General features: G+C 47.4%; 2 protein-coding genes across 4 annotated transcripts in view; one reads left to right on the top strand and one right to left on the bottom strand.

The window, feature by feature from the left end:
* LOC135396957 (neuropeptide Y receptor type 6-like) overlaps positions 1–13,981 on the bottom strand; it is a 477,468-nt gene that overhangs the window by 104,906 nt on the left and 358,581 nt on the right. The gene's annotated exons all lie outside the window — the stretch shown is intronic.
* LOC135396973 (uncharacterized) lies at positions 4,476–9,374 on the top strand. The gene is made up of 3 exons (XM_064628644.1): positions 4,476–7,673; positions 7,715–7,853; positions 9,091–9,374. Exons 1-3 carry the CDS (start codon positions 4,476–4,478, stop codon positions 9,372–9,374), a joined length of 3,621 nt encoding a protein of 1,206 aa, XP_064484714.1.

Genomic DNA, 13,981 nt, shown 5'->3' on the forward strand with positions numbered 1-13,981 from the left:
TTCTGCCCCAAGTCAAGATCTTCGTGCCATCAGCCTTTGTTCTGGAATTTCAGGGTCTCTCCCCCTAATCTGTTCCTACACCAGTGTGGTGGTACCTTTGTGGTAACTTTGGAGGTTTAGTGAGTCATGGGGAAGTTCCACGCATGATCTTCCACAATCGGGTCAACGTCTTCCCGGGTGATAACTACAGTAGACGTACATATTTTTGGGTTATTTCAGCTGTTCCACTGTTGAACTTTTCTTTTCTGAGGCACAATGCAGAGTAACGACCGGAGTAACGCGTTACTTTTCTACTCGTTACTCAATTACATTTAAAGTCCTGTAATTGGTAAGGATAATCAATTACTTTTTCCGTACAAGTAACGGTAACGGTAATCAATTACTTTTTTTCGAGTAACGGGCACAAGTCTGGTTGTAGCGAAACCTGAGTAAAGACGAACAGCTGCTACGGGCGTCGCGTAGCTCAACGTGCGCGAAGTCGGCAAGGGCGAGAGCCGGTGAGGCAGTTACGGCCGCGGCTCACGTGGAATAATAATTGGGAGCAGATTTACACGTATAGGGTGACTCCGCTCACAATTGTGTGCCTACATGTTGCACGTCTACCGCAGCGTAGGACTGCGGATAATTTGGACTACACCTGGGGATCCTTCTGACGTGCGCCGAAACTGTCCGACACGCGGAGCTGGAACGCAGACTTGTACAAGATACTGCGCAAAAGTATTTAAAATAAGATACTAAATACTCTACGTAAAAAGTATTTAAAATAGATTACAAAATACTCAAAACTGAAAGTAATTTGAGTAGAGTACTAAATACTCTAAGAAGTATTTAAGATACTCTTTAAAGCACTTTAGTATTAGCTGTAAGTGAAACGCGTATTCTGAACGTGGGCAAATGAAAGTAATAAACTTCATCAGCCATGCTGAAGCATACCTTTCATTTGCAACGCCTTGGTGTCAATGTTTGGTGAACTTTGATGAACCCAAGTAAACTTTGTTGATATGTTCTGAACCAATTCGTAATCCGTCCTGTATGTCCGTTCGGGTCTTTCAACCTGTGGCACGTGTTTATTGGTTTGGTGACCAAGGAAATAAATGCTGGGATTCACTTGTACCTTATCCCCTGGTGATTCACCTGGCAATATGAATAGGAACGGCTTTCTGACGAAGTTGGCTATTGACAAGCAAGGTGGGACCAACCTATTGTACAAGAGGATATGACACATTTGCGAATTCCCGAAAAAAGAAAGAAGAAAAGGGGTTAAATTCCAGTGAGCTGAAAATCTCGGCACGGCGGGAAGTGTGCTGGATAGGGCTTGACGAGGAAGGAAAGTATTTTGAATACTGAGTAGCAAATACCGAAAAAAGTATTCTAAATACATTAAAAATACTTGTCACAAAAAGTATTGAGTAAAGTACCAAAATACCGGAAAAAGTATTTAAAATACTGTATTTTGAGTACGTACTCAAGATACGTACAAGTCTGGCTGGAAGCAATCTTTACCTCCTCCGCGTTATTGCCACAGTCCTCGGCCTTCACGTACAACTGCGTGCCTATATACGTGCGATGTGGTATATACGGTCTGTAAATTGACTCAGGTAAGTAAGGGTGTCTCAAAACGGCAAGAAAAAAATCTGGGAAATGATAGCAAAAAAAAAAAAAAATCCCCTGTCGTAGCAATTTTAATTCTTTATATTCTTTTTTTTTTGTCCTTTCTTCTAGCAAGCCGACACCCTGTCTGGCTGACCTTTCCCTCGTTCCTCTTCTTTCTTATCATTAAACATATCCCCCCCCCCCCCCCATTGATGTGTTCGGAGCTATATTAGATTAGAAATTTTGAGAGGAAAAGAAGTCTTTCAAGTGCATTAAGAGACTCTGCTTCTATTTAAAAATATCTGAAAAAGATAGCAAGAAGTGAGATATAAATATATATATATATAAAAGACGGAAAGGGGACGGACGAGGTCACCTTTAGTGGATATATCTTTTTGGTGAGATGTGAGGTCTCAGCATTTTCGTGAGAGTAGGCTTCTTTTTCTTAACTGAATGAAATATTATAGAAAGTATCATAGGCTCGCTACCGTTCCGTTCGGACACAAAAGAGGCAATCATAAATGGGTTCCTCACATAGAACGAAAGGAGAAGTGCTTCAATGTTATTGAAAAGACTTAGCGGCGAAGAATCTGTGTTCAACTCACAGTGCTTCGTGCTCCGAAGATAGAAAGACAAAGCGAGACGTGACAGAATATCTGATCATGGGTGATGGTGATGTGATAAAAAAAAAAAAAACCAGAAAAACAAAAAACACTACTACTCAGGTGCCCTGCTCGCAAGTTCGCCATTCACATGTTCGCTATTCAGAAGTCCACCATTCGCATGTTCACTACATCCCACATCCCACCACATCATTATTACTTATTTGTTGTTGTTGTTGTTCTTAGTAGTCCACTATTCACAAGTATCCCAAGATCATGCACAGAGAACCCTAGAAGGTTGTATCCATCCCAATCTCTGAACAAATTTCACAAGTGCCTCCAAGGCAGCATCCCTCGTGTTCGGTGCCCAAAATCCCATCACCTTCACTATACCGAAGGCTCTGTTGTCTAGTCGAGCGAATGTAACTTTCAGTGTAGGTCTTTGAGATTCATGCCTAGTGCAGTGCATTACAATATGCTCACACTGTTCTTTGGAATTCGATTATTAGGTTCTGTGCACTGTTGGTGTGTGATACTGTGATTGGTGCCGCTGGACCGTTTCTTTGTTATTGCTATACGGTAGTTTTCTGCAAAGCAGTCATCTTGCTTGACGTCACCCGATCGTCATTACAGCAATTTGAGGGCGTCATGCCCGCGCCCAGTGAAAGGCACCACAACCAATACGGCAGTGTTGGGGCGTCATCGCCGCGCCCAGTGATATGCGCCGCAACCAATACGGCAGTTGCTATCTTGCCTGACGTCATCCGGACGCCATGACAGCAGTGTGGGGGTGTCATGGCCGCGCCGAGTGATATGCACCTCGATCAAGACGGGGGGGGGGGGGGGCGTCATAGACACACCCACTGATATGCGCCGCAACCAATACGGCAGTTTCTTCGAGAGGAGGTATCTTGCCTGACGTCACCCGGTCGCCATTACGGCAGTGTTGGGGCGTCATGGCCGCACCCGGTGATATAGCGCCGAAACCAACGCATTGCGCTGTCGTTGATGTTGCTCTCGTGTTATCGCTTTGTATATCATGCATGCATGTATCTTGGGTAGAATAATAAAAAAGAGATGAAATAAAATGGAATGAAGTATAATTGTGGCCCCGCGACTATTTCTTGGTAGGTGCGTCTGTTACGACACGTTTCTGTTCATTCTACTTCTTTTTTATGTTCTTTTTTTTTTTTTTTTGCAGAACTGGTCGGGTGCCGAATTCAATTTTTCCATATTCTTTAGATGTACTTATCAACTTTGTCTACAAATGAAAATGCACGTTCCTTATTCTATGTTTGAACGTACGTTCATGCGTGTGCAGTCAGCTGGGGTGTGGGGGGATATGTTTATGGGGACAAAAGGGAGGAAAGGTCAGTCAGGAGTAGGCCGACTTGCTAGTCCTTCAAGAAAAAACAAAAGAAAGAAAGAAAAGAAAATACACACACAAAAGGGGCCCTAGAGGCTGGTCGAGAGGCAAGTGGCACGAAGGAAGCTCAAGAGGCTATAGTCGTAACCGCCCCCCTGGTTGTGTAGGACCGGGCCGAGCAGGATGGTCAAAGTGGGAACTGTTGTGACTCCACATCGCTAAAATGGTCATCCAAGCTACAGAACAGTCCCTCTTCGCCATATTGGGCATCCCGAGCTACCAGGGCGGACATTTTCCCTCCGACCAGCGGATTTCTTCCACTCTCTGAAGAAAAGGGAAAACGAGGACAGCTTCCCGGAATCCCTCATGGCCACCAACCCCTTTCCCACGGCGCATCGGCTATTTAAGCGGGCAACTGTAGCCCATTTGTTGTCTTCGTCTGTACATTATGTAAATATACACGTCGTCTCTCTCGTCAACCGGCCTCTGCCTCGATTTGCTTACCGTGTGGGGATCTGGCCACCTACCTCCTCAGCGGCTCGCAACAACTGGATGGCAGCGACGGGATCGTCTACAGTGATCGACTGGCTATCAGCAGCGGAACGGAGTCCATGGTTTTCGGAACGCATGTGGTGAGTTATTTGCTTATGTTGCCTTTTGGACCAGGATTAGATTTGCGCGTCAATCATTTCTATTCTGGGGAGTCCCTCTGAGAATATTAGTCGGGTTAGATCTGATATATCAGAGGTGTGTGCGGGCAACATCACCAACAGGCATCATGGATCTAGCGCAATTCCTTCGGACAGATCTGCTTCGAGTATGTAAGGAATTTGGGTTGAACGTAAACAGTACGACAAAAAAAAGCACTGGTCATCGAGGCCATTGTAGGGGCCGACCTAGGAGACGATGATGTGATGGAGACCCTCCAGCAAATAACGGAAGAAAGAGAGCGTGAAAAAGCAGACAGAAATCACGAGAAAGAGCTGGAGAAGTTACGGTTAGAGGCAGAACTTAGTCGACAGCCAGGAAGTCAGTCCCAAAACGTGCAATCGACTCCCAGAACCGAGAACATAGACATGTCGAGGTTCCTTCAGCCATTCAAGATAGGGCAGGACATCGGTCTATTTCTAGTAAATTTCGAACGTGCGTGCGAAAGGGAGAACTATGCGAGGGATTCGTGGCCGGCTAGACTAATGACGGTTCTACCATGTGAGGCGGCCGATAACATAGCGCGCCTCTCCGCGGAAGATGCGAAGTGTTATGATAAAGTCAAACAGAGCCTGTTAAAGAGGTTTCGTCTATCAGCTGAGGCATTTCGTCTAAGGTTCCGTGACGGAGAAGGCAGAAACGTGAGCAGTTACGCTGAGAGGGGGTACGACATTAAAGCGAATCTCAGGGAATGGATGAAAGGCGCGGAAGCATTTGGGAATCCGGAAAGGATACTGGAAGTTATTGCGCTCGAGCAATTCTTCAACGAGCTACCCGACCAGGTGCGAAATTGGGTACGAGAAAAATCCGGTGTTGTCACCATAGAAGCCGCCGCTGATTTCGCAGACGAGTATATCGCTTTGAGAGGCATGGACCTAAAAGAAGGGAAAATGCCAGGGAGACAGAGGAAGCACTTTTCAGCGAACGCTCCAAAAAGGGAACCACGAAATAATGCCGCAGACGCGTCCGGGAAGGATAATCCCGTAAACGAGGACAGTAAGCGTAGGGAAGGGCGCGACGAAAGGCAGAAAACGAAAGCGTTCGAAAAGAAACGACCCATTGTCTGTCACCGTTGCAAAGAAGAGGGTCACATCGCCGCAGGCTGTAGGAAACCGCGCGTTGCCCTAGCTTACGAGAGTGACAGCAATGACGAGGAGGATGAACTAATGAAGCCGTACCTTTACGAACTGCACATAAACGGTCGTCCTTGTACGGTGTTGCGCGACAGTGGAGCTAGCCTTGATCTTGTACACCCGTCCTTCGTTTCCCCCGAACACTACGTGTCAAAATGCGTCTGGATAAGACAGGTTATGGAGGAGCGAAGTGTGTGCCTACCGGTAGCGGAAGTTTGTATACAGGGTCCTTTTGGGGAATTCCGTACGGAGGCAGCAGTGTCCGATAAGCTGCCTGAGAGGTATCTCTACCTGCTATCGAATCGTACAGCTCATTTGATGCGAAAGGCGGGTATCAAAATTGATCAGGAGGGAGTATTCGCCGTAACGAGGGCAAAAGCTCGCGAGCTAAGAATGAGAGAAGCCGAAAAGACTGAAGGGGATCAGAATATCCAGGGAAGCGATGATCAGGTACCGAGCGAGAACGGTGTGGACTCGGATGACCCCGACGTTAATCAGGTTGGCGAGTACCTCGCGCCGGCAAATGGAGCGCTGAAAAGTCTAACTAAGGTCAGCAAGGATGAAGTAATCAGACTCCAAAAGGAAGACGTGACGCTAGCAAAAATCCGCGATGCGCACAAAGAGGGAATCGCGAATAAAAATGTGAAGGTCGTGGTACAGGATGGCCTACTTTACCGGCACTATGAAGACCGGAAGGGAACAGTAACTGATCAGCTGGTTGTACCGCAGAGTTTGCGCGCCGATATCCTCCAAATGTGTCACAGTAACTCGTGGGCCGGACACCTGGGTGTACGTAAGACAAAACAACGTCTCCTTCAGGAATGGTATTGGCCAGGCTGCTTTAAAGACGTGGAAATGTACGTGAGGGCATGTGACACATGTCAGAGAGTGGGCAAACCTAATGAGCGTTGTAAAGCACCACTTACATTGGTGCCTATCATCTCCGAACCTTTCCGCCGGTTGGTTATTGATGTTGTCGGGCCTCTTCCTGCATCTCGATCGGGTTTCAGGTACATCCTAACGATGATATGCCCTGCAACTAAATTCCCCGAGGCAGTACCACTGAAGGAACAGTGTTCTTCCGAGATCGTTGACGGTCTCTTATCGGTTTTTGCGCGTATCGGGTTTCCAAGCGAAATTCAGTGCGATAACGGGTCAGTATTTACGAGCGCGCTGACAGCCACCTTTTTGGAGAAATGCGGAATCCGAGTTATCCACAGTTCGTTACACCACCCTCAAAGCAACAGCGTTGAGAGGTGGCACTCGGTGTTAAAGCGCGTCCTCCGAGCACTTACTCACGAGTACAAAACGGACTGGGAGTCGAGTCTACCTGGGGCCATGTTTGCTTTGCGTTCCGTTCCGCATGAGACGACAGGTTTCAGCCCCGCGGAACTGGTATACGGGCGTGAACTACGTTCACCCATGAGACTGGTTAGGGAACACTGGGAAGGCAAGAGTGGCGACCGGACTGTTGTGGAGTACGTCTTGGACCTTCTGCAGAGATTGCAAGATACCAGGGAGATCGCGGAAGCGAATATGCGAGAATCTCAGGAACGCGCTAAGACCTACTACGATAGGAACGCCCGCCCGAGAACCTATAAAGAGGGAGATAAAGTACTGGTCCTCCGACCCACGCGGGCTAATAAACTTCAGGTACACTGGGATGGTCCCTTTAAAGTTCTGCGAAAACTGTCCGACACCACTTATATGGTAGAATTTCGGGGCAGAAAGAAAGAGGTCCGAACGTACCACACAAACCTAATGAAACCGTACATTGAATCTACCCATGTCGTAAGTGTTGCCTTGAACATGCCGGAGGAACAGCCGGCCGAAATTCTCGAATGGGGCGAAATCACTTCTCTCGTGCCTAACACGGAAGAAATTGTGAAAACTGTAGTGGCAGAGGGAAGTCTGAACGACTCTCAAGTAGACGACTTACGGGAACTGATCAGTGAGTTCGGGGAACTATTCTCTGACAAACCGGGGAAGACGCACCTAATCTGTCATGATATCGAGCTTACAACCGACGTGCCAGTACGTTCTAGGCCCTATCGAATATCTCCGCGACAAGAAGCAATAATGAAAAGAGAAATTCAACGTATGCTGGATTTGAATGTCATTGAAGAAGCTGAGAGCGACTATGCGAGTCCCATGATCATTGTCGAGGCTCCGGGGAAAGAGCCACGCCCGTGCATCGACTACCGTAAACTGAATGCGGTTACGACAACCCAGGTATACCCGATTCCAAATCTGGAAGAACGTGTGGAAAGGGTGAGCAAAGCACAATTTATTTCCACATTGGACCTTGTCAGGGGTTACTGGCAAGTGCCAATGTCGGAAAGGGCAAAAAGATACGCGGCTTTTACGACACCGGTGGGGACTTTTCGGCCATTAATGTTAAGCTTCGGCTTGAAAAATGCGCCCTTCTGTTTCTCACGTTTGATGGACCAGGTACTACGAGGGGCGGAGAAATACGCGCTACCATATCTTGATGATGTGGCCATTTTTTCCAACTCCTGGTCCGAGCATGTGAAACAACTCCGCGACATTTTCACAAGGCTAAAGCACGCGGGTTTGACCTTAAAAGCAACAAAGTGTCATCTTGGGCAGGCTGAGGTCCTGTATTTGGGTCACAGAGTAGGGCAAGGCTTCCGCAGACCAGCCGAGTTGAAAGTGTCAGCCATCGCAGATTTCCCTAGGCCACAGAATAAAACAGAACTCAGAGCGTTCTTGGGTCTGACGGGTTATTATAGAAGCTACATCAGACAGTACTCGGAATTAGCTAGTCCGCTGACCGACGCGCTCCGAAAAACAGCACCCACTAAGATAAAGTGGAACCCAGAAATGGAGAACGCATTCTGTAGCTTAAAGAAAGCGTTATCGGAACCGCCTGTCCTTCGAGCTCCCGACTATGCTAAGCCCTTCATTGTTCAATGCGACGCGAGCAACAGAGGGATGGGGGTCGTTTTGTGCCAGGAAGACGAGAACAAACAGGAGCACCCGATTTTGTACGCCAGCCGAAAACTTTCGCTGAGGGAAGAAGCTTACAGCGCTTCGGAAAAGGAATGCGCCTGTTTAGTGTGGGCCACCCAAAAACTCGCCTGTTATCTCTATGGTGCAAAATTTATCCTGGTAACCGACCATTGCCCCCTCACATGGTTGAATCAGATGTCGGGCAAGAACGGCCGATTACTTCGCTGGAGTCTCTCGCTTCAACAGCACGATTTCGTTGTACGTTATAAAAGTGGCAAAAAGCATGCCAACGCAGACTGTCTCAGTCGCTGCTAAGTGATTTTGGTGGAAAGGAACCTTGACAATCTACCGTTCAGGATATTTATCGTGTCTGAGTACACGTGGGCAATCGATTGACTCCTGTTCTTTGTATATAACTCTCAAAGAAAGAAAGAAAGTGTTTTTTGTGTTGTACTGGTTAGTGCAAAAAGGGGAAAAAAAAAGCATATTTGCTTATTGTACCGGGTCTGAATGGGTCGTGCCACATTCAGTGATGATATAGGGGTGTTGTCCGTTGGCAAAAGTTGGGGAACCAAAATTTGGCTAGGGTACCTCTTTATGTGTACATAATCCTGGCTGACTGGTGACATGAGCGAGTGACTCTAAGCTGTGCGACGGATCTGTGGATTTTTGTTCTGTTTGTTGTTTTGCCTGTCGTGACTGTTATTGCTCGAAGCGGTCCAGCACCCACGCAAGAGAAAAGGCGATGCCTGCCGTAAACCCCTTGGGGAAGAGGAGCTGCCCAATGAGATTGACCAATGTCCAAAGAGGGAGAGGATCTACCCTATGTCTGGAGCCTTCACCTTGGCACAGTTCGGCTGTAGAGATATTGGGACTCTTCTGCGTCAGTCGAAAACCTGCCCGTCGTCATCTGGCTCGGAAAAACCAACCTCGTCCAACTACCAGCGTTGGGCTGCTTCTCGTCCGAGGTCAACCCGGGGCGGCGACGAGCTGTTGTGACTCCACATCGCTAAAATGGTCATCCAAGCTACAGAACAGTCCCTCTTCGCCATATTGGGCATCCCGAGCTACCAGGGCGGACATTTTCCCTCCGACCAGCGGATTTCTTCCACTCTCTGAAGAAAAGGGAAAACGAGGACAGCTTCCCGGAATCCCTCATGGCCACCAACCCCTTTCCCACGGCGCATCGGCTATTTAAGCGGGCAACTGTAGCCCATTTGTTGTCTTCGTCTGTACATTATGTAAATATACACGTCGTCTCTCTCGTCAACCGGCCTCTGCCTCGATTTGCTTACCGTGTGGGGATCTGGCCACCTACCTCCTCAGCGGCTCGCAACAGAACTCATCATCCAATGTATGTGTGTGTGTGTCTTCGTTGCCTGTGTGGTTCCCGCTGAGGGGCTTCCTGTTCATTAACGATACAGCTGCACGGTTAATTAGCTCTGCAGATGGGGCCTACAACGGAATATTCTCGTAGTCTGGTGTACGCTCCACCCCGAAGGGTACTTTAAAGGGACCATGAAACGACTTTCGAGAATTCCGGGTACTCTGCAGGAAACCGTTCTCATGATCCCTCACCATCATACACACATCGACTTTTAACCGTATTCAGTACAACGGGGGCGCAGTTATCAGACAAAAATAGCAGGGCGTGACCGCTGGATATATGCCTTCGAAGTGGGCCTACGTCATCGGCATCCGATCCTCTCAGCCAACTGTGAACGACGAGGACCCCGTGGGTGCATGGTTTCGGTTTGGACAACAACGACGTCGTGTATCTGCCGTCGAAATCACTTGAAATATGGCGAAAGGCAAATTATCAGCAATGGAGGAAGAGATTATGCGACACACACAGCGTTTATGGATCGTAAAATGCCATCGCCGAAGGTATGTTCTGACGAAGAAGTTCAAAGAGGAAAACGTGCTCCGGTAAACATGCTGACAGTCAACGGCTATATTACATTTCTCGTAGGATCCTGTATCAACGGTTAGTTATAATCTTGTCTCGAGTCAAATTAAAAGATATTTCATGACGAAGTATGCAAGCTTGGTTGAAAATATTGCAGTTTGCTCGCAACAGCCCGTCCGCGAATCGGCAACATGTTCTGTGTATCATATGTCACGGCCAGTTCGCCTCGGAGGCCGGCCGTAGCAGCTGCCGTTCACGCCCGTGGTAAATGTAGAATATTTTTGCTATAAGGATTTTCAACTTCATATTTCACAGAGTGAATGCTTTAGTACAGGGGAACAAATTAAAAATGATCATGGGCTTGTCAAATATCCTTTCATGGTCCCTTTAACTAAACATGGTGGCAGTCAAGGGAAAAGCCCCGTTGGTCAGGAGCCGCGAGACCTGGCCCGCGGATTTCCCCTTAGTTTACTCGGATCCGATCTGTGGGCATTCCATTTCAATAATACGGTGTTGTTGGTAGTGCATATTAGTACCCTAGCAAAAAATCTCAGAGCTTCCGGCACACCGTGTTGCGGTATCGCAACGACAAAACGTTGCCCTGAAAATATTCTTGTCAGCGGCTGGTTCGATCGGCGCTGTGTACAACTTGTGGTGTCCCGGCAGCAATCCGACACATTTTAGAAGACTGCAGCCAGTACCTATGCGAGCGACGGGCCTTTAAATGTCAACTTGAAATGCTCGATCAGAGGCCATTCAACATCTGCAAAGTTCTCGGCCCATGGAGTAACCCTGGACATCAGTGCCATGTACTTGGCGCTTTGCTTTCCTTTCTGAGGGCCACCGGCCTCCTTCACGAACTGTAGGGATTTCCTTCCCTCGTCATCCTCTCATATGAACCTCTTTGGAATGGGGTAGGGTCCTGCACTCAACGCAGGGAAACATCCCACATCATCATCATCCATTCATCTATGTTGTTGTTGTTGTTGTTGGGTCGCACTATGATCACCGCGCAATGAGCATGAGAGTCCAAGACACGAACGTGTACCAACAATATTGTGATTGATTTGGAATTCCCTGCGATAGATGGTAGCATTTGATGCCCCGTGTATAACCAACAGGACTGTCACTCCAGTCTCTGCATTTAAGCAACAACAACAACAATTATATTTCGACGGTGAAGTGGGGAGATACATTTAAGCTACACAAGCTAGAACTAATTAAATTAAATTAATTATAATTAAAAACTGGCAAGGGGTAATCATATAGCCACGGAGGCACAGTTCAGGCGAACAATCCCATGGACTGCACCTTTTACGAGTATTTGACATGCTACTGCGTGAGATACATACGGCGTACTGCCGCCATAGAATATATCTTGGCTGTAGTGAACCACGCTTTTGCGTTCTTTTGTAATCTCTTGTGGAAGGAATAGGCAGTTTTTGTCGTCCTATGAGCCCGCTACTGGGCCTTCAAGTGGACGCTATCTGGCCCAGTGCATCCATGCGCCATCGAATGTGTACTGTTGTTCAGAATACACGCCATACTGTTAGAAGGGCATGCGTTCCCTTACTATCAATAAGCTACGTGTTTCCCCAAGGAACGTTCTTACGGTTTGTTCATGATAACCTGGAATACTGCAGGGTAGTTTCATTTATAATCGAATGATGCCCGCCGGTCACATTTTTTATTTCTGTCGAAAAAAATGTATGTTATCGCACCCACAAAGAGATGCAAAAGGTGCCTGACCGCAGGTCTCTGCTATATTTTCTTCTCTGTCCACGGCGCTTCGAAGCAACCGGCGTGATTTCGTGGCTTGAATTTTTTCCAACTTTGTGACCTTGTATCTCTTGAACGAGATGTCCCATTTGAACGAAATTTTTTTTTTTGCTGAGAGAGTGGATGGTGCACGTTCCACCGTGGGCTATTAAATTTATCTGGTCAAGAGAAAAGTATACGAAAAAAAATACCGAAAACGCAACAGAGAACCGTTTTACCACACGTTTGGAAGGTCATGGCCGCGGCGCTGGATCTTCGACTGTGATGTTCTTTGCATGAGCAGAAAGATCATTCTTTGCTCTTTCGTTTGACGTCAAACACATTGATTTATCTTCAGCCATTATCCCGTAACAACGCCGTGAACACGGAACGGTAGGGGAAAATTCTCATTTTCGCGCCAGTTTTTTCCCAAAAAGGACACCTTGAAATTTTCCAATATTTCGTACTAACATAGCTGAGACATAGCTCTTCCACGATGTGCAATAAAATGTTTGCTTATTTTGGTCCCAGAGCGCGCGCAATTTTTTTTTCGCACCCCTATTGGGCAGCGCTCGCACGGGTCAGACAGACGTACAAAGAGTGGACTTCTACCCCACCCCCTGATTCTTTTTTTTTTTTTTTTACTTTCGGTGAGGGTGCCGTCATGCCGAAGGCCGATTATAGTAATATGCACAGATCACTGTGATGTCCGCAGACAAGCAAAAGTTCGTTGCTTATGCTTTCCCACCCGGTTAATCCCTGTGGAGTTGTTGAAATACTGCAAGACTGTTGCCTGTTACGTGCTTGAAGGAAATCGGGCATGGGAACATGGCATTTGTAAATACTGCGGCTTTGCTGAACCGAAGCGCGAGAAGTCTATTCTCTTGTAATTTTGTTTTGTTATTTGCTGGTTTCTTCTACTTGTGAACAAAGACGGAATTTGAAACACTCAGGTGATATGCCACGATGCCGACAGATCGCCCAAGGACTGGTTGCCTTGTCTTCCTGGGAATGATAGGACATGTCCGGTCCCTTATTTCTTCAAGGTGAACTCCTTTTAGAAATATTATTTGAATGGGTGAGAAAGTCGGGGCGCTGCGTGGGAAAAGATGGTCTTTAGGCGTCTACGGGGTTCCCGCCGCCGTCCACATTTTAAGACAAGGGCCTTGCTTTCCTCGATGCTACGTTTGGATTTCGTTTTGTCGTCGGCGTAGCATGTACTTCTGCGCACCCCATGGCCAGCCATAGCCACACCAGAAGTCGACTACACTGCATGGACTACACTCAACGACAAAAAAAAAAGTACCCTGGAACAAGAACTTCAGGCAGGTATCGTTGCTAGGATCAGGGCTTTTGAATACCATCTTGAGCACCTCGGAGGCAGTCCATGTCCACGACACCGACGAAATATGTGTGAACTGCTGCAACACGTTTCGACTGCAGGTTGCTGAGGCAGGGCCTTCACGTGAACAAGATCCTCTGGCTTCAAGCCCTGATGACGCTGACTTCACTGACCCCACCGAAATTGTGCAGACTGTGAACAGGAGCATATCAGAGCAAGATATTGGTGTGAGCCCACTGAGGCATCCGTAGTAGACAAAGTAGAAGAAACAGAAGTAGAAGAAACCAGCAAATAACAAAACAAAATTACAAGAGAATAGACGTCTCGCGCTTCGGTTCGGCAAAGCCGCAGTATTTACAAATGTCATGTTCCCATTCCTTCCATGTCATGTTCCATTCCAGTCCGATTTCCTTCAAGCACGTAACCTTGAAGGGATTAACCGGGTGGGAAAGCCTAAGCAACCAACTTTTGCTTGTCTGCGGACGTCACAGTGATCTGTGCATATTACTATAGTCGGCCTTCGACATGACGGCACCCTCACTGAAAGCAAAAAAAAAAGATCAGGGGGTGGGGTGGAAGTCCACTCTTTGTACGTCT

The sequence above is a fragment of the Ornithodoros turicata genome, chromosome 1 (assembly GCF_037126465.1).
Source record: "Ornithodoros turicata isolate Travis chromosome 1, ASM3712646v1, whole genome shotgun sequence".
Lineage (NCBI taxonomy): Eukaryota > Metazoa > Arthropoda > Arachnida > Ixodida > Argasidae > Ornithodoros > Ornithodoros turicata.

Coding starts and splice junctions, on each gene's coding strand:
- LOC135396973 (XM_064628644.1), top strand. CDS start 4,476: ATGGAGACCCTCCAGCAAATAACGGAAGAAAGAGAGCGTGAAAAAGCA. Junction 7,674..7,714: donor TGGAAGAACGTGTGGAAAGG/GTGAGCAAAGCA, acceptor GGACCTTGTCAG/GGGTTACTGGCAAGTGCCAA. Junction 7,854..9,090: donor TCTCACGTTTGATGGACCAG/GTACTACGAGGG, acceptor TATTGCTCGAAG/CGGTCCAGCACCCACGCAAG.